This window comes from Dendropsophus ebraccatus, chromosome 9 (genome assembly GCF_027789765.1).
Source record: "Dendropsophus ebraccatus isolate aDenEbr1 chromosome 9, aDenEbr1.pat, whole genome shotgun sequence".
In the NCBI taxonomy this organism is placed as follows: Eukaryota; Metazoa; Chordata; class Amphibia; order Anura; family Hylidae; genus Dendropsophus; species Dendropsophus ebraccatus.
In genome coordinates, this window is record NC_091462.1 from 37,519,751 (window position 1) to 37,536,598 (window position 16,848).

General features: G+C 40.4%; 1 protein-coding gene across 3 annotated transcripts in view; it reads right to left on the minus strand.

Annotated features, from left to right (window-relative positions):
- PDE11A (phosphodiesterase 11A) overlaps window positions 1–16,848 on the minus strand; it is a 398,617-nt gene that overhangs the window by 41,200 nt on the left and 340,569 nt on the right. For all 3 annotated transcript variants that reach the window (XM_069985174.1, XM_069985175.1, XM_069985176.1), the window contains one exon: window positions 6,626–6,726. In XM_069985174.1, coding sequence (XP_069841275.1) covers window positions 6,626–6,726 — 101 coding nt within the window. The remainder of the gene's footprint in view (window positions 1–6,625; window positions 6,727–16,848) is intronic.

Consider the following 16,848-nt stretch of genomic DNA (forward strand, 5'->3'; position numbering starts at 1 on the left):
GGAAATGAACTCTTTAGTTGTGAAAATGGGAAATCGTTCCGTGTCTGAAATTCTAATTTACAACTTAAGAAAAAGATTTCGAGCAGTTTAAGAAAGGTGCAACAATTGGGAAACTGCTAAATTATAAGATAGGTATGGCGTAAGATATGACCTAGGGACAGATTGTCTATTTCTTCATTAGAGTAGAGGAGAACTGATCATATTAAAGTGATATGGTCATCCCTCCTTATTCTATGTGCGCTTTTCCGCACCATCCACAAGGTGAGATGCTGCACATTTGATATACACCTGTATAACATGTGCCTGTGTCGTCTTTCTGCTCTAAATCACTTCATTTTATTGTTGAACAGTGTCATCAAGGCGGGGTTTCACGGCTGTTGGTCCCCTGAGGAGATGGGGCCCAACTGCCATGAAGCCCCGCCTAGGTGACACTGTCTAAAGCACAAAATCGCACATAGAGTGAGGGGGTGACACAGGAAGCCCACAGCCCATTGGCGAGTTACATATATGCATGGAATATGTGGTACAATGGTATTATGTCCAGTTTCTGAGGGCTCACACTATTTTCAAACCTCCCTTTTCAGGGACATCCATAGAGAGAAGTAAAACCACCACATGAGGGCCTGTGTTTATTCAGATCCTTTATTTTAAGACAAGAAAGCCGACTAGGTAGGATAGGCGATCCCATAGATTGTTGCCCCTCATGGCTTGTAGAAGGGAAGGGTGGCAAGTTGTCAAAAGAGTCAAAAAAGAGAGTCAAAATGTTGTTGTTACGTACTTGTCCACTATGTATACCCTTTACCTGGGATTGTTGACCTTCTGGTATGTATCCTCCCTCTACTATTACCCTACAGACTCTACTATGGGGGTCTGTGTGACATTTAAAAAAAGTGACAGAAATGCTTTAAAGATGGAGATAAGGGGTACCTTGAACCCCACACCCCAGTTGCAGCCTTGGATACCACTATATTACTAAGAAAAACATAAGATATAGGCTGTATTCGCACAACATCCTTATTTGGCCGTTTAATAGCCGTCTTTTTGAACTTTCATCATTTTTCTGCCACAACACAATCGTATTATGCAAATTACATCCGTGATTTGCATAATACAGCTGTGTTTTGGCATGACAATGACGGTCGTCCAAAAAGACGGCTGTTAAACGGCCAACTAAATCTCCTGTGGGAACATAGCCCTACACAGTGTGTGATAAAGCGTCCCACTTCAGCTTAGTTATATTATATTAACCCTTTACACAGACATGTGGGATGCAATGCTCTGACAAAAGGCCATAACTAGAAACAATGGGGGAGATTTATCAAACTGGTGTAAAATTAAAACTGTCTCAGTTGCCCCTAGCAACCAATCAGATTCCACCTTTCATTTTTCAAAGAGTCTGTGAGGAATGAAAGGTGGAATCTGATTGGTTGCTAGGGGCAACTGAGACAATTTCACTTTACACCAGACACCTGTCACCAGACAGAAAAAAAAATACAGGATACCCCCATCATTGATTAAAGTGACGCTGTCACTTAAAAAAAAAACAAAAAAAAAAACTTTTGAAGAAGAGGGTGCAGAGGTGCACAGTTAAGAAAGCATCTCCCTGCCTAGAAAATAGGGCTCCATAGACTTATATAGAATCCATATCCAGCAGCAACAAGTCAAAGAGAGAAGTGTTTAGCTGTGCACTTCTCCTGCCTCGCCCTAGCAACCAGTAACCAATCAAAACTTTTGACATATCTCTTTAAAAGTTTTTTAAAGTGACAGTGACACTTTAACTTCAGCGAACTCCCCTAGTGGCGAGTATAGGCATAGCATCCAAACTTATAAACTACTAAAAATTTTGAAGCACTCTTTAGTGAGACTGTAATATTCTTTGATGGGATTGGCAGGCAGTACAGAAGAGTAGCTGCCCCTTATCTCACATGTCTCCAGGTACTCCATGCTTATGTGCTTGTTACTTTTTATAAGCTTTGTTATTTAGGTTTTGTACTACATTGAGAGAAAACAAAAAAACTATTGGCCTAAAACGCGCTCTAAGGTCTTAAGAGCCATAAGGAATGCCAATAAAACAGCAACCTTGAGCCGTCTCCATCTCAGGACAGCAGAGCTATAATATATTTCTGTTATTTCTCCAGAACAAATCTGTTTTGTAGAGTTGTCTAGGTGTATGTGGATCTATCCGGGAATATTTTACCAAAAAATGAATAATCTTGCTCCAACCGAACAACTGAATGATGATTTGACATTGGCATAATCCATGTGTGTAATGTAAAAACCGCTCAGACGACAAACAGGCTGTCTCAGCACATAGCAAATCGCTGCAATTTTCAGACAGAGTTTTGAGCTTTTTTCTTCATTACTCCGGCTAATACAAAGATTGCTGGCGGAGAATAAAAGAGGCTTATGGCGAGCGGCAATGTGACACAAATGCATATTACAAATGCCGCTAATAGGATTCAAAGTCATAAGCACAAAACAAAATTAATTTCTCTCATTCAGATTCATGGCATGATGAGGACATTAGGAGCCTCAGAGGCGGATGAATGGGAAGCTGAAGGAAGCATGTACATCTCACATTAACTAGTGCCTACATTTTCAGCACAGTCATTGGTATGCACCAACAAGCAAAGTGCAGGAGGCTTCACTCTATTCTAACGCTACCAATTTAGGGGCTTGTTATGATCTACAAGTTGCGGCTCTCTAAGGGCCTTATTACACAGGGTGATTATTGGGTGCAAATTCGTGATATCATTATATCGTTCCATGTGTTTGCAGGCAACGATCGAAAAATTATTAATTAATCATCATCAAAAAAAAAAAAAAAAAAAATATATATTTTTTTTTTGCAGTAATCAATAGTCCAGGCGATTTTAAGAAACTTTGTAATTGGGTTTATTAGGCGAATATGCCATTATCTGCATTCAAAAAGACTTTCCCCAGGTCCCCCCTCCTCCTCTCACTCATTCACTGCTCATTATTAGGAAATCTCAACTCTTTTACATCAGTTGGGCCCTGTCTAATCTATGAAGAGGGGAGGAGGGAGATTAGTCGCCAGCAGAGAGCAGAGAACATTTCAGAAGTCAGAGAGGTCAGTGCTGACTTCAGAGGAGATAGCCCGGTGATGTAGCTGTAAATTAACTCTTTGTTTTGGTGCCTCATTTCCCTCCACCCCTCCCCTCTCCAGAGAGAACCATGAAGACAGGGCGGAGAGCTTCAAACTGCTTTTTCATGATAAAAATGCATTTTTCGGCTAATAAACTCAATTACAAAGTTTCTTAAAATCGCCTGTGCTATTGATTTCTGCTAAAATTTTTTAAACAACAGTGACACTTTAAGTTCTGCCTGTCCCATAGGCTCAATGATAATTTGAAGCTCAATCCACCCTCCGGCGGACGGCAGATTGAGCTTCAGAGTATCATTAAGCCTCTGGGACAGGTGGAACTTCAAGAGGAGTCCGCCGTAAGAACCCGCTTGCAATTTTGGCACATGTTCCATAGTGTGCACATACCCTTATGGTGAATGACTTCAAAACGTTCCAAAAAGCTCTTATTTGCTTGTAGTTTGTTTATCGTTAATTGGCGAAAATGAAAAATTGCTTCATCTAATAGCACCCTAACCATTGTGGAAAGGCAACTCTTAGTATGCTGGGTGTTGTAGTCTTATAACAGCTGGAAAGCCACAAGTTGCAGATCACAGTTATAAATGCATCAGTGCTCAAAGACAGAAATGGTTTTGAAGAGAAGGGAAATCCCAGTCTTTCCTTTATGACCTGTTCCCTGTTTATAGTCTGTTCCTGGCTTTGGCTTAAAAAATCTATCAGATAAATTTGTCTGTGTGAATGCACCATAAGATATAGAGAGAGCCTGCAGATGTGACCGAGACATAAGGACAGGCAGGGAAATACTGTGAACATATAATCTGGAAGGGGCAGACTCTGCATGGTCTCATACAGTATATCAGCACTGTCAGAGAATAAGTGTTCTTTTCCCCAAAGGAACCTTTGTTAAAGGGAATATGTCATCTCATTTTTTTTTTATTTTGTTACATATTACAACCAGATAATGAAACACTTTCTTTTTTATCCTGTTTCTATATGTATACATTTATTTAACATTTACTATATTATTATGGGGGCAGCCATCTTGCCTGAGCTGCTTTGAAAGAGCACCTCCAGTGGTGGGAATCAGTATTGTGAAAAATTACTATTGTTCAGTAATTCAGTAACAATAGTCCTCTTTTTACTATACATACATTTTGAATTTGGTGCTGGAAAGGGTTCTTTAGCGCCCATTCTCCATAGCTCCTGTATCTAGTGTAAGACGCAGCACCATAGGCTTACATTACACTGGGCTCCCACTGGAAACATAGTGAAAAGCTCGTCTCATATGGTGTAGTTGTATGTAGTGGAAAGCGTGGAGAAGGGGTACTCAGAAAACTATTCAAAAAATATATATGTATATATATAACACTTGAGGTACACTGCAACAACACTTACATATACACTTACAGCAAGCTCCATGAACATGAGAACTACTGACTGGAGCCAATTACCTATTGTGAATGGTTTGAGCCTATCTACATATATACGTTTGTCACCTTTCATATTAATTCTGCATGTGATGATAAGGAGGAGCATGCTGATAAGTACAAGAAGTATTAGCTTATGAAAACTGCAATATGTCCGGACTATTGTATAAAATACATAGTAAAATGGAAAATTACAAAATACCTAATTAGAAAATTTGGCATTCAGGGGTGTAGGGGCAGTAGGAGAACCATCTCGGCATTGCTGTGTCGCCCTCTGACGTCACACATGTCTCCGGGGACATTCCGAACCCCAGAGACATGTGAGGTGTCAGAGGAAAACATTAAACTAATAAAATTATATTTACCATGCCCGACCACCAGTCACATCACTAACCAGCTGATAGCAGTGGTCGGGATCTTAGGCCACCGCTGTCAGCAGGACAAACATCATAAACATTCCTTCCTGACTCCAATGACAATCAGGGATTATTCTGATTACTATTGGAGTTGAATTTTCTCCCTGTGATTGGGCAATTGTCATCTGCCTCATAGCAGTTACCGCCTTCCCCTGGATCAACACAGTAGGGTTTCCCTAGGTTGGACCCGATGGACTCTTGTCTCGAGATGATCGAACAGCGGGATTTTTCAGGTTCATTCGAACTTGAACTATCGGGTTTTGATTCCCGCTGCCTTCCTGTTCCGTGGGAAAGGTGAAGACAGCCCAAGTAACGCCTGGAAAACAGGGATACAGCCTAGGTAATAGGCAGGTTCAACCTAGGGAAACTAAGGACAAGGGTGGTGCTGTATCTGTAAGAAAGCAACCATGGTTTTCTAAGGCTGGATAACTCCTTTAATTGCTTTAAAGGGGAACTTTAAGCAGGTTGGACAAATCTAACCTGCTGATAGCTCTTTATTGCACACGGGGCACTGGGGATGAGGATAAGGCTCTTACGTTCATCCTCGGCACCGTTCCCGTGCATTTTAATGACAGAGGATTACATTAACACTGAATGGGAATGGCGCCGAGGATGAAGGAAAGACACATACCTCCCTCCTCCACGCCCTGTGCACTATAGGGAGCTATCAGCAGCTTGGATTCATCTAACCTGCTGATAGTTTCCCTTTAAGCTTTTTGTCTGCTCTAGTTGTAATATATCAGCGTTGGGGCACATGTTTATGCCTGTGAAGCAGAATGCACAATGCTTAGGCCATGGCATATACAAGCTTTGGCTATATGGGAAATGCTTGAAAGGTTTGTAAATTCAGACAGTATAGCGACAAACAACTACACTGTGACCTGCCATATGGATCTGTGGGGGAAAATCTGCAGAATATTGTAGTAGCAGCAGAGTGGAGGACAATATAAAGCGTGTCTCCTCCAGCTGGGTGTCCTATCTACTCAGTGGTAGAAGCAGGTAGGGTGCTTGGCTGTAAAGTAACACTGTCACCCCTTTCTGTAGGACTTCTGTACACAGCTGTAAAGCCTAAATTCTGCAGTTTTCATACCTTTCATACTTTATTACAGATTTCTTGGTGTTTGGTCCAGTATAAATGCTTTATATCGTTGGTGGATTGTGCCACCTGGGCGAGGGTTCACGAACGCAGCGCCACTTTGCCCCGCCCACATAGGCCCTGCCTATGTGATGTCAAAAAGCATTTATCACTGGACCAAACACCAAGAAATCTATAATAGTAAGGTATGAAAACTGCAGAATTTAGGCTTTACAGCTGTGTAGAGAAGTCCTCATACAGAAAGCGGGGGACAGTATCACTTTAAAAGACATTGGAGCAGCCTGAGTGGAGGCAGAGGTAATGCTGCACACACAGAGCTCAATAAGTATATGCACTATCCTGTCACTTATTTAATAATATTCAGTCTTTTTTAGAACTAAGGAATCAAGATTTCTCTACATTTCTCTACATCTGAAGTCAATCAAAGCCTGCTCAGCATCGCCACCTTCTGGTGAGACTATCTCAGAACAGGAGTTTTGTAGCAAGAAGCCTTCAGTCTAAGGTGATACATTAATGGAATAAAAGACAAAAAAAAAAACCAAAATGTTAATGATAATAAAAAAGTAACAAAGTGCATACATACTCAAAATGAAGAGTAATGTCCGTGGCGAGAATAGACTGCTTCAGAAGCTGCATGAGGTCGCTGTACTGCTGGGAGGACAAGTTGGAAAATATGTTGTGTCCCTGTAACACAAAAGCTACAAAAAATAAATAACTAAAGATACAGGCAAGTACATTGGTGAAATACATGGTATGCTAACACAATACATCATGGAATTTCACCCAGATACTAGAATTCTCCAGGGTTATGTCAATACTCAGCTCTCTATAGTATAACAATATCGTTATAAAGATAGTAATATTCAAATCTAATTTTTAAGAAATGAGAGGACCACTTTTGGATAACAACACCTGTCGCTTTTCTATTCCTATTGTTCTTGATAAGTCATACAAAGTGTACGGAGGACAATGAACTGCAATGCCAGAAAATATTAGTTTATTTAAAGAGTAGTAGATGCTTGGAAAAAAAATATTTCTGTACTTGAGTTGTATTTGTACGCATATTGCAGCGCCGCCACAGGGGAAACTAAGCATTACACAGGTACTGCCTATCCAAATGACATTGTCTGTGTAATGCAGGACAGGACGGGTCCTATATAGAGCACAGGAAACAATGTCAGATATGGACATTGCTGAGTGACCATGATCAGCCGTAATGGAACGCCACCTTTCAGCACAGGAATAAGTGGAAGTGGACAGACATCTGCTGTTCTGTCTCATCTGCTATAGTGAGGTTCTTGTTCCTGCCTGAAGTGAATGACATTTTCTGACAGATTTTGTACTTTGACAACTTTTAGCTTATCCCACTGTACCATAGTCGTGGGGGTGCACATCGCTGCAAACTGTAAACATTCATTATTCCTTGAGTGCTGCATTTTTGCTTTTTTAACTATAGATAGAACAATAGATAATTAAACAGAATAGCAGTAGCTCCCAGATTAGTGTAAATTCAGATGTTGCTTTATTCTATATACAAATCAAGGGCAACATTTCAGCTCTAAAATTATAGGACATACAGACATAGGGATCAGAGACTGATTGATATTAAAACAAAAGCAAGATAGAAGATGGATAGATAGATAGATAGATAGATAGATAGATAGATAGATAGATAGATAGATAGATAGATAAATAGATGGATAGATGGATAGATAGATAGATAGATAGATAGATAATAGATGATAGATAGATAAATGATACATAGATAGAAAGACAGATACATGATAGATAGATAGATAGATAGATAGATAGATAGATAGATAATAGATGATAGATAGATAGATAAATGATACATAGATAGAAAGACAGATACATGATAGATAGATAGATAGATAGATAGATAGATAGATAGATAGATAGATAGATAGATACTAGATGATAGATATATAATAGATGATAGATAGAGAGATAGACAGATAGATAGATAGATAAATGATACATAGATAGAAAGACAGATACATGATAGATAGATAGATAGATAGATAGATAGATAGATAGATAGATAGATAGATAGATAATAGATGATAGATAGATAGATAAATGATACATAGATAGAAAGACAGATACATGATAGATAGATAGATAGATAGATAGATAGATAGATACTAGATGATAGATATATAATAGATGATAGATAGAGAGATAGACAGATAGATAGATAGATAAATGATACATAGATAGAAAGACAGATACATGATAGATAGATAGATAGATGGATAGATAGATAGATAGATAGATAGATAGATAGATAGATAGGAGATAGATAGATAGATAGATAGATAGATAGATAGATAATAGATGATAGATAAATAGATGGATAGATAGATAGATAGATAGATAGATAGATAGATAGATAGATAATAGATAGATAGATAGATAGAAGATAGATAGATAGATAGATAGATAGATAGATAATAGATGATAGATAGAGAGATAGATAGATAGATAAATAGATAGATAGATAAATGATACATAGATAGAAAGACAGATACATGATAGATAGATAGATAGATAGATAGATAGATAGATAGATAGATAGATAGATAGATAGTGATGTAGGTGCCAGTGGACCTAAGTCCTGACTTCAGACCATGCTGGTATAGCAAAAAGATAGTCAACGGCACTCCCAGGGTTAACAGTGAAAATTCAGGGATTTATTCAGTAATATATCATACAGCACTCTAAGATGCGTCTTGGAGTGCTGTATGGTGTATTATTAGATAGATAGATAGATAGATAAATAGATAGATAGATAGAAGATAGAAATGGGATGGATAGATAAATAGATAGATAGGAGATAGATAGACGATAGATAGATAGATAGATAGATAGATAGATAGATAGATAGATAGGAGATAGATAGATAGATAGATAGATAGATAGATAGATAGATAGGAGATAGATAGATAGATAGAGTAGATAGATAGAGTAGATAGATACAGTAGATAGATAGATAGATAGATAGATAGAAGATGTAGCAGACCAGAATTAGTCATCTAGTACAATGTCTCCTTACACTATATTGTCATGTTTTATCTGGTTATACATAGGACTGTATGTCTGTGTACACCTACTGTATATACACATATGTATAAATGTCAGATTTCAGGAATTGTTAACCTTTATTCTTAGATTATATCCAGGAGATTGTAGAGTAGGTGGAATAGCTTTGTGACCCATTAACTTAGTGTATCAGGCTGCACCCCATTGCTTCTCACTGAGCAGCAGCAGCCAGACTACTGACTCATCACTGACTCCTGATGGGCTCCCAGGCTACATTTATAGGAACTGCTTCCAAGTACCAGGCTCTGGATCCTGTGCACCCCACAACATGTCTTACAGCCATACAGGAACATTTTAGATTAGGATATCCGCTAGCAACCTAAACGCCTTTACCGACGTCCAATCAGAGCAAATGCTAATGACAGAAAATAAAAATGCCCCAAATTCTCTGCATAATGAAGAATCAATCTGCGTATTAGGAAGTAGGTAATAAAGATGAGCAATAGGAAAGAAGAATAAGTCTGAAATATGAATGTGCGCAAGTCAGCAGCAGCAGGACTGTCTCTGGCAGAGAATGATACAGGCTATGGGTGCTTTATAGTCTGCTCTGTATCCTCAGAACCAAGCCTTATTGTATGCAATAGCATCCCTTCTGCCAATGATTTCACCAGAGCTCAGCCTCATCTGGGGCTGGCTGTATGCTATGACTACTCTGCCACCTAGTGGTGGATGCTATGTAATAACAGGTCAACTCCAGGTTCTTTTGTTATGATGTAGCTGGGCTGGAAAAATATCCACTCCGAATAGATAAAGGATAGGATAACACTTTATTATTAGTCAATATAACTGATCTCTATCCATCCATCTATCTAGCCCAATCTTTGTCTTCCTTTACTTATTTGGCATCTTTACTTGCAGAATCTATTGGTTCCACAAATGTTTGGTACCCATTTTGCAGTTAATGTACCTTAAGGCTATTATGGTACGTGTAAATCTGTATGGGAGTAGAAAGGCCTGAATGCAAGTTATTTCTGCACCCCTTTAGCCCCCTCCCCCCCGCCAGTGGCAATGCTATATTGCACAGTTTACACCTTTTGAAGTTTTTTACTTGGTATTTTTGTATTTTGATGTACCTTTTAGCATCTTAGCTATTTTTCTTATTTATGCAGTTGTGTGTCATAATTATTTTTTTAGGTCACTTTTGGATGATCTTATGAAAGCGGAGCTTTCCCATAATGTTTTGGCTTTAGTGAGCACTTAAATGCTGTAGTGTGTATTACTTGAGGCGAACATTTTTCTACGCTCGAATGCCCCCTGCTGGGCAAAGCGGAGTATGCCTGTTTGACCTATTACATTTTTTTTTTGTTCTAACATTTGTACATTTCGGCCCTCGAAGAGATGCTTAAACTAAATATACAAAAAATAGAATGAAAACAAGAAAAAAGAATAGGTTTCTACAAGACATATTAGAATTCTGGTGGTATGCAGTCAATTGCTGGCATACTGCTGGAGTACTAATGTGTCTTGCACAGCATCTTAGGTTTTATAAGATGCTGTGCAACACACAGTCACTATAGTAAAAAAAAATAAAGAAGCCATACTTACCTATCTGCGCTGCTCCCAGTCTCTTCCTGCACCTGCTCCAGTCCTCCCACTCACCGAGAGCCCCTCAGCAAATCACTGCACTTTCCCGCTGCAGCCAGTAATTGGCACTGGAGGGCATCAGGAGGAGTACGAACAGGTAAGTATGACCGCTATATTGTTTTTTATAATAAATGATAATGCCAGGAGCTCTAAAGATTTGCGCTACTGTACTGACATGCTATGTCAGTACACTCGCTTGGATATTATAAAAGCACCCTAAGGTGCTCGGTTAAGGTGAACAGAGGTGCATGCTCGCCCAACACTAGTTTTCTAATTTGTGCAACTCTTCTATGACAGTGAATTACTCCTTGTGTCCACTAGTGGACGCTGTAACACAAATGCGTTCAACACAGATGGATGGGTGGGTTGCGGTTGTACAGTGAAGGCCACAATGCCAAATCATTGTGCTGCACCCCATTCCATCCCATATGTTGGACATTCACCAAACCTAGAGATACGCTATGACTTTACTAGATGGGAATTGCCCTATAAGAAAAGTGCAGATTGTCTTGGTAAAGTTTATTATTTAACCCCCTTCCTTAGTTTACAGCTTAGTTTTACGGCATAAAATCAAGCAAACGCAGAGAGAGAACTATACATTTCATTTGCCCCAAAAGTGCTACTTTAAATTCCATTTCACTAGATTAGCCACTGGCGCGCATGGTAAGTAATTCTGATCGGAATCTCAAAGGCCGAATAAAGAATGCTGATAAAATTAAATATATTCTGGATGGAGCAGCGATGAGTTGTGCCTCTCTGCTGCTGGAAGGAGTTGAGCAAAACAATTAGAATTTCCATGCAGAAATCCACCACCGCTGCTGCCAACCTGACAATTTGCAATGAAACACAGATGCCACGGTCGATGTCAGTTCCAGATTTTTCTCCCCTCTTTACTATTTTTAATTCTCAAGTAACATTAGTAGTTCGGCTTTTATCAAATCTTCTCGCAACCCTCATTAATTTTTATTAATGGTCATGAGAGCTGGGTCCAGCGTGCGGCCAATACAGCGCCAATGAGCTGCAGTGACTGGGTGGGAGGGGGGGCTGGCACAGTGCAGAGATCCGTGGGCGCTACTCATCTCCTTACTCCAAAAAGGACTTTACATGGTTAGAAACAAGAAACTGCACAATGCGGAAATCAATCAGAAAATACAGAAAATCCCCGGGCATGAGCTCCATTTCTTGGATATTGGTCATTAAATATTAATTAAAATATATAATTTACAAAAACAACTAAATGATTGTTTCATTAATTTCCTCAGCACTGAACATGGACTGGCAGAACTCACATCAGTCTCTGTCCACAATAAGTGATACCATTTTGGGGTGTATGAAGAAACCCCTACTAACAAAGGAAGAACATAATAATCCCATAGAGACATTGCCCTAGATCAGATTTGATCCCTGGACCCAAAGGTACTAATGGTCAGTAATGTTGCCTTGCAGCAATCATTAGCTAGTTATGGTTAAAATGAAAAAAACAAAACAAAACAAAACCAAAAACAGGTTAAAAGGGGGTAGGGATAGGGGAGGGGTAATTGAGTTTGCCTTTCTTTGTTTTGCTTTATGTTTTTTAAAAATTTAGTAACTTATATGTTGTTTTATTACAGTGATGTATTATATGTATGATGTCTGTCTGTAATGTTTTTAGATATTAAACTTTGTTGCTTGTGTGTTATGTAAATGAAGTAACTGAAGTCACTGGAGCGTTTCACAGAAGCTGAATCCCTTAATTTTGCCCTAGCTGCAAGCATGCCTCCTGCCTGATGATTGATAGGCTGATGTCACATCAGGTAGGAGGCGTGCTTGCAGCTGGGGCAAAATGAATACAGATAGATGAATCCTTGACTCAGGGCCCAACCCAATGATTACGGATACAAAATGTACATACAGCACAGGTTAATATCTAAAAACTTGTATTATGCACATGTATAGAATGGGTATTACATCACTTGCATCACAGTGCCAGCAGGGTCACATTTAAAACATTGCTGACAGGTTCCCTTTATTATCAAATGTACTCACTGCGTATTCAACATCCACTATAGCTGTGACTAACAGCCCTGACCCAGATCAGTTTTGGGTAAGACTCTCCTTTAAAGTCACCAAAATGTCCCATCCTATAGAAATCATGAGTGCTGGAAAGCATTTTGTTGCTTAAGTCCAATTTGTGTTGCCCATTACAGTATTGCCCAATATGTTGGTGCTATGAATGTGAAATATGACAGCAAATAAGGCTTGTGGGTTCAGAATCACCCTTTACAACATAAGGCAAAGTGGTTTACAACATAATGTTCGTAGCCTGCTGCAATGTATAAATCTCCTTTAAAATGTAGAAAAACTTTCTGCTACGGGTCTTCGTTTTATCATGTATTATTTAAATCCTGCTTCTTAAATGAAAAAAAAAAATCTTCTAATTTAGTGAGAATAAATGTAATTTGTCAAAAGATTTTTCCAACTTCTGTTTCTGTTTTTTTTTTTTTTTTAAATAACGCATGTGTATATAGTACTGTATGAATTTGCGCCAGCACATCGAAATACTGCACACGGAAATGTACATTAGCCTTTGCATGGTGCGGCGTAACATAATGTCTGATTATTTATGGTGCGTTATTATAATACAGCAGTCTTCTTGGGAAACCATGCCCACCAGGCAGCACGATATTACTGGTAAAGGTGCAGTATTTGTAGCATTAGGTCATGTTCATACGCTGTAAGAGACCGGCCGTTCTGTGACCCGGCCGGGTCACGGAACGGCCAGTCTCAGAAAAGATAACCCTGGCCGGATGATCTTTTGCGCCACCGAGTTCTGATGCGGGTGCATCTGTGCGCGCCTGCATCAGGACTCCCCACTGTACACTATGGAGCGAGCGGTCAGAGCCGCTCACTCCATAGTGTGCACTGACAGGGTTTTCTGCGGTCAATATTCACCGGCTGGAGTGTATAATATGGGCAACATTTTCTGCAGCGTTTTCTGCTCCGGAAAATGTCCCCGCTGCTCCGACAAGACGGAGAATTATGTAGAGGCGTACTACCTCTACATAAATCCTGTGCGCACCATTGCGTGCGCCAGGAAACGTACGCTAGCTTAGAGCTTTTTTGGCAACAAAAAATGATGAATTAAGTGGACCCTGAGTCCGCCCCCCCCCCCCCCCCCGTTCCGCCGCCTCCGATCCCCCCACCCCCCTCGTGCCGGGCGGAAAATGGCCAGATGTGAATATTTATTTGCAAAACGGCCATTTGCGAATAAATATATTCGCATCTGGCCATTTTCCAACGAAAAATACGCATTTTTGGCATGATAAATGTCCCCCTATGTGTATACACTTCGTCCGGGATTCCCTCAGCCTGCAGCACTACGTAAGTACTGCAGAAATCATGACCGTTGTAACAACGGCCGTGATTTCTGTGGAACGTACGTAGTGTGAACATAGCCTAACTGGGAAAATATACCCATATCTGGGAATACATACAAACTGAACTCCGCCTGTCCTGACCCATATCTGGGTATACAGTACATACAAACTGAACTCCGCCTGTCCTGACCCATATCTGTGTACCTATACAGACTGAATTATGCCTCCCCTGACCTATGGTGTACCTTTACTGACTGAACTCTGCCTCCCCTGACCCATATCTGTGTACCTATACTGACTGAATAATACCTTCCCTGACCCCTATCTGTGTACCTATACTGACTGAATTAGGCCTCCACTGACCCCTATCTGTGTACCTATACTGACTCAATAATACCTTCCCTGACCCCTATCTGTGTACCTATACTGACTGAATTATATCTCCCCTGACCCATATCTGTGTACCTTTACTGACTGAATTAGGCCTCCACTGACCCCTATCTGTGTACCTATACAGACTGAATAATACCTTCCCTGACCCCTATCTGTGTACCTTTACTGACTGAATTAGGCCTCCACTGACCCCTATCTGTGTACCTATACTGACTGAATAATACCTTCCCTGACCCATATCTGTGTACCTATACAGACTGAATTATGCCTCCCCTGACCTATGGTGTACCTTTACTGACTGAACTCTGCCTCCCCTGACCCCTATCTGTGTACCTATACTGACTGAATAATACCTTCCCTGACCCCTATCTGTGTACCTATACTGACTGAATAATACCTTCCCTGACCCCTATCTGTGTGCCTATACTGACTGAATAATACCTCCCCTGACCCCTATCTGTGTACCTATACTGACTGAATAATACCTCCCCTGACCCCTATCTGTGTACCTATACTGACTGAATTATATCTCCCCTGACCCCTATCTGTGTACCTATTCAAACCGAATTAGGCCTCCACTGACCCCTATCTGTGTACCTATACTGACTGAATAATACCTTCCCTGACCCCTATCTGTGTACCTATACTGACTGAATTATATCTCCCCTGACCCCTATCTGTGTACCTATACTGACTGAATAATACCTTCCCTGACCCCTATCTGTGTACCTATACTGACTGAATAATACCTTCCCTGACCCCTATCTGTGTACCTATACTGACTGAATAATACCTTCCCTGACCCCTATCTGTACACCTACACTGACAGAACTGTGCCTGACCAAACCTGTCTGGGGAGCAGAAAAGGTATTATCTGTCCTTGTTCTTTGGTACTAGACTTCCACCCTGCACTCTTCTCAGATGTATACCATCCCAAACCATGAATATGGGCAAAAACACATGGACAATAGCGGCACGATGTTGCTGATTGTTATTAACATACGGTACCCATGCCCTCTTGTCTGGGAAGGTATACTTCAGAGATCAGCACAGAAGGCATGCGGAGTGCTGGGGAGTGAGAAAAGGTAAAGGGGTTATCCAGAATGTAAAAAGCACAGCTAACTTTGCTGCAAAAACAGCACCACCCCTGTGCTCAGGTTTATTGTGGTATTACAGTTCAACTTTATTCATTTCCCAGGAACCTACACCCATACCGAATGGCGCTGTTGCAAGAAGACAGTTATGTTTTTCTAAGCCTGGATAGGGGATAAGTTTGTCAGATGGGAATACCCCATATACAGGAGCCTGACTGATGGACTTCAATCTTTGTTTCATCTATTCCATTAGATCCAGGTCTCTTGACCCCGATTAGACTCTTGTTGGCAGACAGACAAGATGAATATGCTGATATGATATAATAAGAGCCTAAAGCAGATACAAAAAATAATCATGCCGTTTCCCACTCTGCACCTGTAATGGTCTTGCTGCCCCGTAACTTAGCCGGTCCCATGATAACCATTGCTGTAGAACATTAGGCTTTACATCCAGCTTGTAGGTCCCCGGCTGCTGCCTGGGCCTTTGGCTTGGGCCCAGATGCTGACACCAGTCCAGCACTGACACTTCATTAGGAACACAGCTCTTCATACTGGGAATACATATCCGATCAGCCGTAAAACACATCATTTCTTTAAGTGTCGGTTTAACACCGCATCCCAACAGACTAATGTATTGTCCTATTAGCTTCTTATTTGTGTGATGCATGGCTCCCACTGCTATCTATGTAAATTCCTACTTTTATCAGCCCGTGGTGGCAGTGTCGCTGGTTTAAATCAATTGGAACATTTGCACTAAACAACTCTCAGCCATTTGATTCCCTGAAGCGGTTTTGCATAAAGCGAATGTTTACGAGTCTTAAGCTGAGAATGGAAACAAAAGATTTCTCTCATGATTAAACAGTAGGCCATGTGCAAGCACCGAAACACTGAGGAGAGAAGAAGAAGTCGGCAAAAAGCGCAGATAAATATCATTGCTAAATATTATAATACAATACAGTTGTGTTGGTCCAGGACTCATCTGCTTTTATATGCTGCCCCCTTGCTGCAGTCAGCTGGTACTGCCCTTTAAATCAGATCAATGTCTAGAAAAGTGTTATCCTCTTTTTGTTGTACCCATGCAGCTATAGAAAATCCTGCTATGAGCCTTATTTATTGTTTTTATTGTATAATTGCAGTTTGGTGCACTTTTTGCAGAAGCAATCCTACTATAGGCAGTGATTATAGCTACAATAGGGCATCTATGGGGAAATCAGCTTCAGTAGAAAATCCCTGTAAACAGTCCATGGGGTAGGGAT